We start from the raw sequence: 13,844 nt of genomic DNA, 5'->3' as shown, positions 1-13,844 counted from the left end.
ATATATATACAGTCGAATTGAGTAACCTCCTCCTTTTTTTGAAGGCGTTTAAAAATAACGAAATATTTTTATTTGTCAATGTCATTAAAGTATCCAGCTAGAATTTTTTAGAATAGATCTAGGTAATGAAACTATTATAATGCACATTTTTTTACGAGACCAACAAAATATACTTAAAAACTCTACGTATAAACACTCAACTGATAGATTTATGGCTATCTAACTTTTATTAAAAAAGACCATGGCATGACATTGTTCACAATCAAAACGTATACAAAATGTGGTCATTATACATAAAAAACTCATAAAATAGCAAAAACTTATAAAAAGCGAAGACAAATAACGCAATAATAATATAATCAAATAATATAAACAATCCTATTCTCTTTTATATAAAATTATGTACAGAGGGCTTAAATGAAATATGTGATTACGATTTGTATAAAAAATATACAACGAAGGACATGGCATGTGCTATTGGGTGATATCAAAAGCCGGTTTTATTAAAACACATTATTAATACGAATTAACATCAAATAACCATTCACGAGGCTAGTTAAAAGAGTCATTTATTATTATTTACTTGTTTTAAAAACAATTTTTTTATTTATTTACATAAAGGTTAGAACATAGCATTACCTAGACAGCTTTTATTTTATACTTTATTGTACACCACAAATATATTACAATCAAAGCATAAAGATAGTTACAGACATTGAAGTACAATGGGCGGACTTATGGCTAATTAGCCATTTCTTCCAGACAACCCATAGCTTTTAGATAACGTTCACACATAACAGCCCCTAATCAAATCAAATATAACTTTATTCAAATAGGCTTGAAAAACACGTTCGAATCGATATTTTACAAAAAAATATTTTACAAATTAAAATTTTAAAAATAATTATTATTTTTAAAAGTGAAGCTACCACCGAACCGGAATGTAGATTCTGCAGAGAAGAATCGGCAAGAAACTCCGAAGATACTCTTTTGAAAAAAATATATAAACTGTGTTTTATTCCCAAATTAGTAATATCTTGCATTAAGTACAGCGTCACTAAGTCCACACATCTTTATCAACTATGTAACTATATATGTAATAGAATGAAACACATGAAATCTAGTAACGCGAACAACCAGAAACACTCAACACCAATGTCCAGAAACCAGAACTGTAAACTCTTTTGCTTAGACCACTGCGTTAGCTCGTTGTCAATTTTTTTTATATTATGACCTAATTTCTTATGCATTACTTCCTTTTTTCAGTAGTGGAGTAATGCCGCTAACATAGGTACAGATTAACAACGACAAGAATGAAATATAATAATTTTTATTTTCACTAATACTTATCCTAAAGTCTCTCTAGAACTTTTTCTTATAATTTTCAACGTACAGATTTAACCCTATTACTATATTCTCCAAATAACTACTAAACACAAACATATAGACATACATAGACACATACATACACAAACTTTAACTATAGATCATAAGTACTACAGCATCAAAAACCCGGTACAACAGACCATGCTAGTACAGAGAGGGTATCAATTATTATTCCCATTAGAGAGGGGCGTGCCGTTCGATTTATAAACGGAAAAAATTCTACACGGCCCGATACGAAGGCAATGGAATCTTGACATGAATTACTGTTAAATTGTATCAGTTCCATTGACTGTAGTGGGTTTTGTAATTAATTGTAATTATAACTTTTGTTATCTTCCACTGTCACTATGAAAACTTTTGATTCTACGGGACTTACCGCAATGATTATTTTATATCTCCCGATATTTCGGCGACGTTGCGTGCTGGTCGCGGTTGACTCAATTATAATTATGTTACATGGATTTTATATTGGCGTTTTTAAGACAGCAGACAAATAATAGCAAAGTTGAAAGAACGGGGGGAAAAAGCCAGGGTTGAAATGAAAAAAATTTAGTATTCGTCTTTAAAAAAATTAAAATGATGATTTTAATCGTTTAAATAATGCTGTAAATAAAAAACTCTTACAAATAAAGGACATTTTAAAAGAAAACAAGTTTTTTTTTTCTTGTGCCTCTTAGTTGACTCTACATAACGAATAATAAAAATATTATTAAAGCAATTTTTCAAAAATGTTTTAAGTTAAATATTACTATTATAAAACAAAGACCACTTTACCAATGTATAAATTTACGTATGTAAACATTTAAAAGGTGAAAAATTAATATTCTAATTTTTCATTTGTATGACCTATAACAACTTGTGTGTTTATATCAGTCGCTAATTGTTTGATTAAAACGAACATGTTTTAATTAAAAAATAAAACTTAAAATGTTAGACCACGTTCGAAATGTCGTATATATCATAAATACGATAAATTTGAAATTTATTCTTTCCTTAAAACATTACTATTCATCGAGACATAACTCGTTTCATAATAGAATTTAAAAAATGTAACTTAAAACCACTATTTGTTTTAGAAGTAAGATGACACTTTAATGTCAATATTTTTAATTAAAAGTAGGTAAACAATTTCAATTTGAACGATTTTTTTTTATGTCGTTCAAATTGAAATTGTTTTCGTCGAAATACGTAAAACCAATTAATTAATTCAAAAGTGAATTTAAATATTATTCCATTTTTAAATTATTATAAGTCATGAAAAGAATGTTGCTTCGTTTAAAATATATTCGAATTCTATTTTAAATAACATTTACAGCGACAATAGTGTTCTTTATTTACATTTTTTCATTCATTTTCACTCTTTTTTCATATTAAACTGATTCGTCGTGCATACAGCCACAGATAATAGAAGCGATTCCACTTCGTCCGTGTAACTGTTTAAAAAGTCCGAAATGCGAGTGTGAAGGTGACGCCAGGACGGATCGATGTCGAAGCCGTTATTAGGGCGACAGCCTTTGACGACGCGGTCCCGTCTCGATTCGGTTACTCTTCATTTGATACCAAGTTAAATTTTGAATTTTTGGCTGAAAGTGAATTTTGTAAAACATTTTGATGTTAAATGCACATTCATAGTATAAAACGTACATAATAAATAAAAAAAGATAAAATCAATGAAAATATGACAACACTGACGGTAGGTATAAGAACCATAACAGGCTGATGCGCTAACGGTCTTGGGGAGTCGGTTCCCACACACGTCAAATGTTTGTACAGACGTCTGCAGAAGTCTGGGCAATTATGACTATCTTGAGTGTTTTCTGGCACCTGATACAGGATTCTTTATTTCTCAATGACTCGCGGTCTCAGTAGGATAATTAATATTGTAAGATGTCGAGTTTGGGGCGTTTTACAAGAATGAGTGAAAAACGTGAAATCTTAATATATAGTTACTACAATTAATATTAAATGCCAATACATATTAACCGATTGATATCGTTACTCATAGTAGGGGGTCACTGAATGTGAGCTTATTAATTCATAAGCTCCTATGAAGATTCGATGTAAGGTCGAAAACAAGTTTTCATTACAATGGTGTGGTGTATTCATTAAAAAAATAAATAAATTAAATCTCAATAACTAGAACCAAATCCAAGCAAACCGTGCAGCAAGGCGTCCACTGGACACGTGACTGACGGACGTCCCGCACACCAACGCACGTCTCACATACACGTACACACACATGCTAGCTTATAACCTTGCGAATATCACTCGAAGGGGTGAAAATAATATCTTATTCAACACTTAGGAATGAACCCATTGTTGTTTGATATGACATTGAGTTAAGTAATTGATTTCATGAAATGTAGTTCTTTGTAGCTTGATGTTGGTAAAGACACACAAAACGGGTCCTTTCAGATACCTACCAACGATTTAGTTTCCATAAATATCGTTCACGTACAGACATCGACATGGTTATGACTAATATTTCAATAACCATAAGATGTTTTAATGATGTTATCACAGAACAATCCGACTTGAAATCTTCCGAATAATATAATCTCTTATATTACAATCTTGAATCTGAATAGTTTACTATTTTGCCCTGTAAGAAAAAAATTTAAAAAAAAATTCAGTCAAAACCCTTTAGATGAACATCATTCACAATAGGGGAAGGTATTTTGTTGTATACTTCCAATACAGGTAATCGAATAATGATCCTCCTTTGAACATAGTATTTAAAAAACGTTTAAAAAATCAATAGACCACCAATGTCGCGTCATAAGTCCACAACGGAGTAATTATTAAATTCTCCGAAACAGTAATGACATCGACACGCGGCTCACTACTCGCTCATTTGTCAGCAGCTTGACAGTTGTTGTCAGCTGTCGACAGTTGTTGTCACTTATCGCCCGTTGTTGTCAGTTGTTGCAATGCTGTCAGACGCGGTAGATTGACGTGTCAGGTGCTACCACAAATTGTTGAAAGCGTCGAAATTTTGTATGACCTTTCATTTGAAAACATTTGACAAATTATTTCCTTTATTTTTCTAATTGTATATTTAATGAGCGAATAAATTTAATTTAGCATTAAAGGTGTACTTTACGTAATTTTTATCTTTTTACTGCTAATAAAATTAAAAGCCACGAGTCATTATTTTTATTACCTAATATATTCAGTCGTTATATCACCTGGAATAATTCTGGTTTCAACAACACTCACATATTAATTGATAATGAAGCACTTAAAAGTTAAAGTTGAAAAAAAGCTTATTCCTCGTAATGTTTCAGCCATGTATTATGTTACAAATTTACGACAAAATGATTTAAAATGAACAACGAAGAATCTTGAATTAGATTGTACTAAACGAATGTTTTGTTAATATTAATTGCAAAATGAAACATCACCATCGATAAATCAAAACATTGCGGTACGAGAAACTCAATAAACACAGCAAGTCATCAATTTGGTACCAATACATATTCACTCTCGTAAGGTCTTGCGATTGTAAACGCAACAGTATAAATCAGTTTCCGATCTAATTCCCAAACGGCTATCGTGAAAGTGTTGTAGAGCGGCGCGCAGTCGGACAGGTGAACGGCGAATTATTAATGAGCATACGATTTGCGCCTCGGACTTGTCCTTCGCGGACCCACCGTGCTGTCACCGCCGACAACCGCTGCCTGCCATTAGAAATCCTTTTCACCGCATTCTAAACCAATAACCCGCTTTAAAACTAAACTACCGTCATATTGCAGCATTTCGCCGCATTTATTCCCCAGCCAGCCCGACGACGAACGATCACATTCCTTCAGCTCGGTCTACTTTGAACGTTAATGGAGTGATAGATAGTCCTATGCAAATGCTAGGTTATGGCGAAACAAAGTTTCTCGGTAATGAGACCGTAGTGACTTGCATACATTATCGATCATCACGAAACGACTAGGTATTCCGGCGGCTAAATAATTTTATTCGCATTCGAAGCGTATTTAGTGCCCCAGTTCGCTATGACGACCTCCGAGACGTCACCGCTTAATATCTATGCACCACGCGATTAACGAGTTATTTCCACCCCGCGACGATGTCACCACCCCGGCCCGCCCGACTATCAATCTTTTCGGCGAACGATCTTAAGATTTATACGCGTCTAATTTTCAGATGCTGTCGCCACATGACGACGACGATGACAATCACTTGTGCATCAAGTGTAACGCCACCATCGTTGGTCTCGACAACTACGTTAAACATAGAAAACAGGGGTGCGGAAAAAGGAAAACCGAATGTACTGAGTCGAAAAATGAGCTTACTTCTATCGAGCCATTGGAGCCGACGTATGGTCTCGGCGCTGACGTGTTTTTTCAATCTCTAGAATTACAGAGCAGCGTAAAAAAATCATCCTTGTCCCGATTGACACCTACACCTATATCTAAAGCAAGTATAGAGAAAAAGACTACGCTGTCGGTTACATCTTCATCGCATCTTCCTCGAATGAGCCCTATTGAAAACAACTTAAGAGGCGAAGACTGGATAGGTGGACACAGTTTGAGGATAGGAATCAATGAAGACAACCAAACAAAATTAATAAATGCCGTTGCTAGCATAAGTGGATCTGTTAAGAAAGATCTAATGACAACTTCGTATAATATGAGCAGCTTCACTAACTTTAAAGACGATGTCGATACAGAAGAATCAGATGATACAAGTGATGATGATGAGGAAGAAGTAGTGCCTCATGGAAGCAAATGGAAACCACCACCAAATTATACAGGCGGCAAGTGGCGACCAGCTTCACCTGAACACGAAAATTGGGACATGAGAGAAGAACAAGAACAGATCGACAGAGAATATGATTATGACGCACCTCCACCAGAACATACTAAAGGTAAATGGATACCTGGAGCCAATGAAAAAACCCAAATAATGCAGACAACGATTCAAACCAAGGGATCTGTGCAATATTGGTGTGGTCCGTGTAACAGAAGACTCGGTTCACGAGCAATTTATGACAAACATCTCATGTCTAACTTGCACATGCGAAAAGTTCTCCCAGAGCATGAATTGGAGTTCTCAGGACACTTGGAACCGATACGATCTGTAGCAGACAAACGAACTACTAGACCATTATTTGCCAACGATAGGGTCACTACACAAGCACAGAGAAAACGCCATAAGACAGTAGAGCCAAAGATAACGGTAAAAATTAAAAAGAAGAAAAGGAAACGGAAGGCCTACTTTGTTCAATGTTCCGGTTGTAAGTCACGCGTACGTACTCATCTAATGGGAAAACATTTGATATCGCACTATCACTTCAGAAAAGCAACTAATATAAAAACTGATGTATACCAGCAGCTGATTCTTAACAACATGGAGGCGATAGTTCATCAAGCTCCGTTTCAGTGCAGCCCCTGTAAGTTTTACACGAATTGGCTTTCGAATTTTATGCAACATTGGTTTTCTGAAGAACACGAACAGACCATCAATTCTTTCGATGGCAGATACTGGTGCTCTTTCTGCAAATTCGAATGTGAAACCTCTCAAGATATGTTAAATCACATGTCGAGCTCTGAGCACAGTGAAGTAGTGGCGGTGATCAATAGATCGATGCCCATTATAATAAGAAAAAAGACAATATTTCGCTGTGTGACTTGTCAACAAGAATATAGGTACAACTTTGAGATCAAACAACACTGCCTCAAAACAGGGCACGAGTTGGCTCATACCGCTACGGATAATTATCAAGAACTCCATAGATGCCAGCACTGTAGACAAAAGTTCAAATTATCAGTAACTTTGGCAGCTCATTTAAAATCGAGACACAAGCAGAAAGCGTTCTTTTGTCTCGTTTGCTCAAAAACTTTTGGTTCATCTGAAGAAGCTAAACGTCATCGACAGACATCGGAACACAGGATCAGGAGAAAAGAAAAGCTGAGAGAAAGGGGACTGTCTACAAAGGACTTGAGTAAGAAATGTCCATACTGCACGGATAAAGTTATTTTGAAGAATATACTGGAACTCAAGGATCATATTAGAAGAACCCACCCCAATATACGAAAGAAGTAAGTTGAGTAGTTGTGTAAGTTGTCTTACTGCTCTATGCAACTGGCTGTTGTGGTAGAGCTCACGGGCTTATTGGTAATAAAAAAAAATAATGTTTGTAAAAATCATGCATATATATTTTTTATATATTTAACTACTTTAATTTTAATAATAGTGTCAATTTTCAGGTGTCCAAAATGCGGAGAGACATTTATTTTCTCCCAGGAAGTGACGCGCCACATTCGAGCCAAAGCTTGTAAGTTTCAAAAGTCAGAAACAATCAACTCCTCGATTCTGTGGAACTGTAGCCACTGTCTGTTCACCACTGACTCACAAGCTGAATGTTTTTTCCATGAGGTCCTTCACACAGAACCATTAGCTGCAAAGGGTAAAAACTCGATCATAAAATACGCCTGTCCCCTTTGTCCGAAGAGTTTTAAAAAGGCGTCTTTGCGTTTACATTTGAGGTTGCATACTTTTGAAAGGCCGTTTATTTGTTCGATATGTGGAGCTAATTTTACAAGACAATCCAGTTTGTCGAATCATACGCGGACTGAACACGAGAACATAGATGCAAAGATGGCGAAGTTATCATCGATTGAAGCTGTAATCTCAAAAATATCGAAGGAGGAATTAAAATGCCACAAGTGTAAAAAGAAATTTAATGACAGGTAAGTGGATTTTTTTTTATTAGTTTGAATGTTAATAATATTTAGTTTGTTCTTAGTCCTTTCATTTTAGGAAAAATAACTACCTAGTTATAATATTATAACATTACATAGTATAAAACAAAGTCGCTTCCCGCTGTCTGTATGCTTAGATCTTTAAAACTACGTAACGGATTTTGATGCAGTTTCCTTTAGTAATTAGAGTTGGTATCACTATACCAAAGGAAGGTTTATATGTATAATATATGCGAAGCCGGGCCGGGTCGCTAGTAATATATAAATAAAAGAATATACATTATTTCATTTATAAAATATAATATAATAGACACTGTGTACATAAACTAGCTAAATAAAATGAAACAACTTATAAATGTATCACAGCTTTGGAAGGGCTATGTCTGCTGAGAAAAAGTTTAGTTTGCCACATTGCTCTACTTTGAGTTGACGAATAATGTTCCTAGTAGGTAAACGTCGTTATCGAATGCTTATAATAACACTTAACATCGACGATATTACGTGATCTTCGAACCACATTGTATCAACCCGTAACGAATAACATCCGTGTTGAACTAGAATCAATAAAATCATCAGTTATCTCAATTTCAACTAGATAGGGCTAAAAAAAGACCACCAAAGACCTCGCACGAGCGTCAATAACAGTAACAAACAAATCACACAACACCCTCTAACAATCCCCGCATCACTCAGCCACATACTCAATGAGACAATAAATTAAATTATGCACAACAAACGCTAAAAACAAAAATACCCGCGGCGCGCCGTCGACATCAATCTGCCGCACTAACGCGGCGGATGCGCCGTGTCGCGCGTCACACATCTCTCTCACAAACATCGGGAAACATTCATAACTTGACACGATCTCTTTGATACAGCGCGTTCCTCTATATCGCAGCTGACGATGTTTTTATATCGAGCCGTAATAAATACCATCCGTAGCCCAGTATTTCGAACGCCGGATCAAAATATTACGGCAATAGATATGATATTTAATTTTATTGTACGCACGTGTGTGTTTCAACGTATTCTCGATGCGATCGTGCGATGCCAAATCGCATAGCTTACGCGTTATGACAGATCAGAGCGCGCAATTTATTTGTCGTACATCAGTGTATAAATACACGTTCCTCGGTTATTTTTATGACGTCCTCCTTCGTTGACGTTAGCGAGACACGTGTATTTCACGTAAATCTCAATTACAGCTTATTTGTCAGTCTCGTCTTGACGGACACATATCATAACGGAATCTGCTGTTTATAACAAACAAAGACAAACGGTTAGTCATCGTTTATACACATAAATATATACTTTTATGACTTGATATTTTGAAATTAATCGTATTAGTGGTGTCAGCTGAGTGTCCTATGTTATTCCGACGTAATCCCGCCGCAAGCCGAATGAATCAAGTCAACGCCGCCATTACTGAAACTTTCAACGTATCTAGAACATTGTAAAGCCATTGAGAGAGTCTAACACCGTTGATGATCTAACTTGTGTAATATCTTATGCGTTATTGCACCCGCTGCATTAATGTAGTCACCGCAAACGCTCGCTGGCGGATGCGACCGAAGTGTCAATGGTTACGGTGTTGCCAGTTCTACGTTAGAATTACAACTAATATCATCCTCCAAGCCGACTAACTATTCGCTTTACTGCGTAAATTCTTAGATTAAGTATCCACTTCCTTTAATGAGATGTCATTTTTATGGCTCTAGCCACTCAATTGTAACAACTTTTTAAGTCAATCGTAGTGAATTTGTCAGTAGTGTTAAGACAAAATGGTTGCATTTTGGAATAAGATTTTTTCTGTCTTTTCTCAATTTAGTCATAATTATGTCCTCTGTAGATAATGTCTTATTAAAGATTTGATTTCTGTATCATAAGCTGTACATAGTGCGGTTTTATCTAATATATAAAATTATCGTGTCGAGGTGTTTGTAGTTAAACTCCCCCGAAACGGCTTGACCGATTCTCATGAAATTTTGTGTGCATATTGGGTAGGTCTGAGAATCGAACAACATCTATTTTTCATACCCCTAAGTTGTAGGGGGAGGGGGATTAAGGGGGCTAATAAGATATATGGCAAAACAACGTTTGCGGGGACAGCTAGTACTTCTATAATAATAAAGAAAAGAGTATATATCCGTGTGTGTAAAGTACATGGCAGTTGTGTAATTTTTTTTAAATTGATTTAGTGCCAGTGAAATTCCCGTCAAAATCGGTCCAGCCGTTTCAGAGATTAGCTGGAACAAACAGACAGACAGACAAAAATTGTAACAAATGTTATTTTGGTATACGTATCGTGTATACATCCATATGTATTTAGTAAAAAGCGGTTATTTTAATATTACAACGAGATACTCCAATTTTATTTATTTTTATACATTAATTGTGTAGTTTTTTTTCTTTTTGGTTAAAGCATTAATCTCAAAGACCCTATACTAGTTTTATTAACATCATCCAGCGCGCAGCGTCTACTGTACTCAAGTCAACAAAACGCGTAATAAACACACGTAATTGTATTATTTCCAGCCGGACTACAGGACAAAGGAATTCGAGTCAATACTTAACAGTTGCGTCGCATAAACCCCTCCGTTTTGATTGATATAAATATGTTAAAAAAAATTACCAAGATTTGATGCTAACCTGAGTCTGACACCAAATCTATACATCTAATAAAATGGTAGGAAAGCCAAAACTGTACATTGAATATTTTTTTAAAAGAATACTTGGGGTGTGATCTACAAACGATACCGAAGCCAAAAATATAGTTTTTAGAATGTTTGTCTGTTTGTCTGTTTATTTGTTTGTCTGTTTGTCTGTATGTATGTCCGGGATAAACTCAAAAAGTACCGCATGGATTTACTTCAAATTTAGCACGAATATTATTAAAAAGTCGGGTCAACATATAGGCTACATATTATCACGCTATCACCTACGGGGAACGAGCAGTGAACCTTTATTACTTCAACGCATTCTGTAACAACGTGTAATCTAACGACGCATATTTGAATGTTGTTGTTATTATGTTAATAACCATGTTATATAAGCCAGCTTCACACTATAAATAAAGACATTCTGTAGTATATTTAGTATCAGCATTGCACCCGTGCGAAGCCGGGGTGGGTCGCTAGTTATTATATACAAAGCACACACAGACGGCATGGACGGACGGTCTTATTTCTTTCATGATGATGATTAAGGATTTGAATATCAAGAAATATGATATTGTAACTAAAATACAAAGCTTAACACTATTCAAGTGGCACTCTATACTCCCCAGTGAAGGGCTAAGCCGTCACGAGGCGGATTGTGAAGGCGAGGCGCGGCGATGTCCACACGAGGGCTGCTCCTATGTCGCCAGTTCCACTGCACTGCTCCAAAAGTACGTTTTTCTTTTCAACATGTGTACTACTACCTTTTTGAAGTAAAACTTCTTTACGAACGTCTGACTTGGGGAGTAAGCTGGTGAATGCGTGACGAGAGTTATGAAAAGTGTGATCAGGCGTGGCGAATGGAGCATGGGAGAGGTGCGAGCGCATTTTTCTTTTCTCTCTTTCTCTCAGTTAGTATTGCAGAAGTTTTACTTCAGTCACGTGGTCTGAAGTTCAGTCGTTTTTTTTCAATAGAAAGGGTGGCAAACAAGCTTATGGTCCAGATGGTAAGCGATTACCGTAACCTACAAACACCTCCATCATCAGAAGCATCGCAGGCGCATTGCTGACTGTACCTTTGACCATACTCAGGAGCTCTGGCTACCTTATGCACCAAGGAATGCAACACTACTTAAGACAACCGGGCACTGAGACCCAGCCATGAAAAAATTGGAAGTCCTCCTCAAAGTAGAATAGCGCATCGCTACCTTTAGTAAATTTCAGCGTCACAGGAGCAACAAATGCTAAGGGAAATTTTTTATTTTAAGACAACCGACAACCTCGAATTTGAGTAAACTTCCTGTTGAACCTGAGCCTCGAAATACGAAAATTCGTATCAACCGCAGACGGACTATTCAGAAGCTAACTCTTTAGAGTGATTTACTATGTATTACAAACAGATACAGATATACCAATATAAAACTTTATTCATTTCAAATAAATTAGTAAGAATAGACAGTTAAATGCGTCTTTACATTTAAAATCAAAATCTGAACGTAGCGCCACCTACTACGTAGAAAGTAAACTCGTGTCAAACCTTTTAGTGAGTACTTACCTTAAAGAAGTTAACAATATTTTACATAGATGGCAGCATACTCGGAACTTTATTAGTATTCAAAATAGAAACTAGATGGCGTTGTAATCTACTTCTATTTATTTATGCAAGTTATAATAATTACCTATACGAAATATATTAATGATACGATGCAATTATTATTATTATTATTATTATTATAATCGTAAACATTTTATTTCAGACACCGTAAAAAGCACGGCGAGCGTATAAAACACTATGAATGTCCGACGTGCGAGTTCAAAACCGACCAGGCAAGTCACATGAAGAGACACCTGCTGTGTCACAAGGGAGTCAAACCTTATGCATGTCCACATTGCGAATTTACTTGCGCAAGTTTGGTGAGTTGATATTTTTATTTATATTAATCTTATAGGGTATCATACTCACCACATTTGTAATACCAATAGATAATAAAAAAGTTCAAACTTTTGCGCTTTTTTAAAGGGAGCTTAAATTCTGATTGAGAGCGGTGTTATTTAGCTGTGATGTTTTATGAAGCACTTCCCCAAACGAACTGCTCTAGATTTTGAGCCGTATATATCCCGTTCTTCAAAAATATATCCGGCTTTTGGAGTAGAACCGGGTAATGTGGGATACACTGAAACCGCTTTACATGCCACTCTCGTCCCTCGCTTCAATGCAGGTGACAAGCATCTTGTCTCCTGAGAACAACAACAACAGCACAAGGTTATTCCGGCCGCAGCAATCATCAGAGATGTTTGAATCCTGCTATGCTCCACCTATATAACTTTTATTTGAAAATTATTCTGCATCATATTTCCAGGAAAACCTGCGCAAACACGTGCTCCGTAGCGGTCGTCACCCTGGTCTCACACTATACTCGTGTCGTACGTGTTCATACTCCACCAACATGGCGGCGCAGTTACGCGCACACCTCACCACAGATCACTCAGACAAGTATGATACTAAAACCGCGCTTGAAGCTGTCAAACGACATTTAATGATAAGCGAATAAATAATCGTATAGTTTTGAATTATTTTATAATTGTATCACGTCACTTCACTTCAGCCTATCGCAGTCCACAGCTGGACATAGGCCTCCTAGAGTTCGCGCCATTTTTGTTTGTATTTGTGTAAATTTAATATACAATTATATTGTAATAATTTATATTGTAATATGTATAAATAAAATTATATGTATTTTTCAAAATATTTGGAATATTCCCTAAACTTTTTAGTTTTTAGTTTTCTAACACTATTCGTAATTGGTGTCTATATGTAATAACAACAATTATATATAGATGATATGTTATTGAAATTTACTGTTCCAAGATTACTAAAGTATACCTAATTGTAAATAATTTATTACGGAAGCCTACAGTTAAATCATATCTTTGTTTATGTGATACGAAAATTTGTTATAAAGCCCTCAATTTTTGCATTTAGGAGGTAAACAGAAAAATAAACATTATTTTCAACTATTAAAGCAAAATAAATAATTACCTTTACAGATAGTTTTGAAAATTAAGTTTTAATACGAAAAAACAT

At 35.7% G+C, this 13,844-nt stretch overlaps 1 protein-coding gene across 1 annotated transcript; it reads left to right on the top strand.

The window, feature by feature from the left end:
* Nucleotides 1–5,255: 5,255 nt before the first annotated feature.
* LOC123653625 (zinc finger protein Xfin) lies at nucleotides 5,256–13,330 on the top strand. Its single transcript, XM_045589620.1, has 6 exons — nucleotides 5,256–5,276; nucleotides 5,542–7,439; nucleotides 7,608–8,090; nucleotides 11,389–11,490; nucleotides 12,517–12,673; nucleotides 13,120–13,330. The coding sequence occupies exons 1-6, from the start codon at nucleotides 5,256–5,258 to the stop codon at nucleotides 13,309–13,311; spliced, it is 2,853 nt and encodes a 950-aa protein (XP_045445576.1). The 3' UTR covers nucleotides 13,312–13,330.
* The last annotated feature ends 514 nt before the right edge of the window (nucleotides 13,331–13,844 follow it).

Source organism: Melitaea cinxia, chromosome 5 (genome assembly GCF_905220565.1).
Source record: "Melitaea cinxia chromosome 5, ilMelCinx1.1, whole genome shotgun sequence".
Classification (NCBI taxonomy): Eukaryota; Metazoa; Arthropoda; class Insecta; order Lepidoptera; family Nymphalidae; genus Melitaea; species Melitaea cinxia.
This window is presented reverse-complemented; position numbering and strand designations above follow the sequence as displayed.

What these genes read in the sequence shown, in the direction of transcription:
- LOC123653625 (XM_045589620.1), top strand. Translation starts at nt 5,256, where the DNA reads ATGGCGAAACAAAGTTTCTCG. An exon ending in TGGCGAAACAAAGTTTCTCG is followed by an intron (nt 5,277 to 5,541) that starts GTAATGAGACCG and finishes TCTAATTTTCAG; the next exon opens with ATGCTGTCGCCACATGACGA. An exon ending in AATTTACTTGCGCAAGTTTG is followed by an intron (nt 12,674 to 13,119) that starts GTGAGTTGATAT and finishes TCATATTTCCAG; the next exon opens with GAAAACCTGCGCAAACACGT.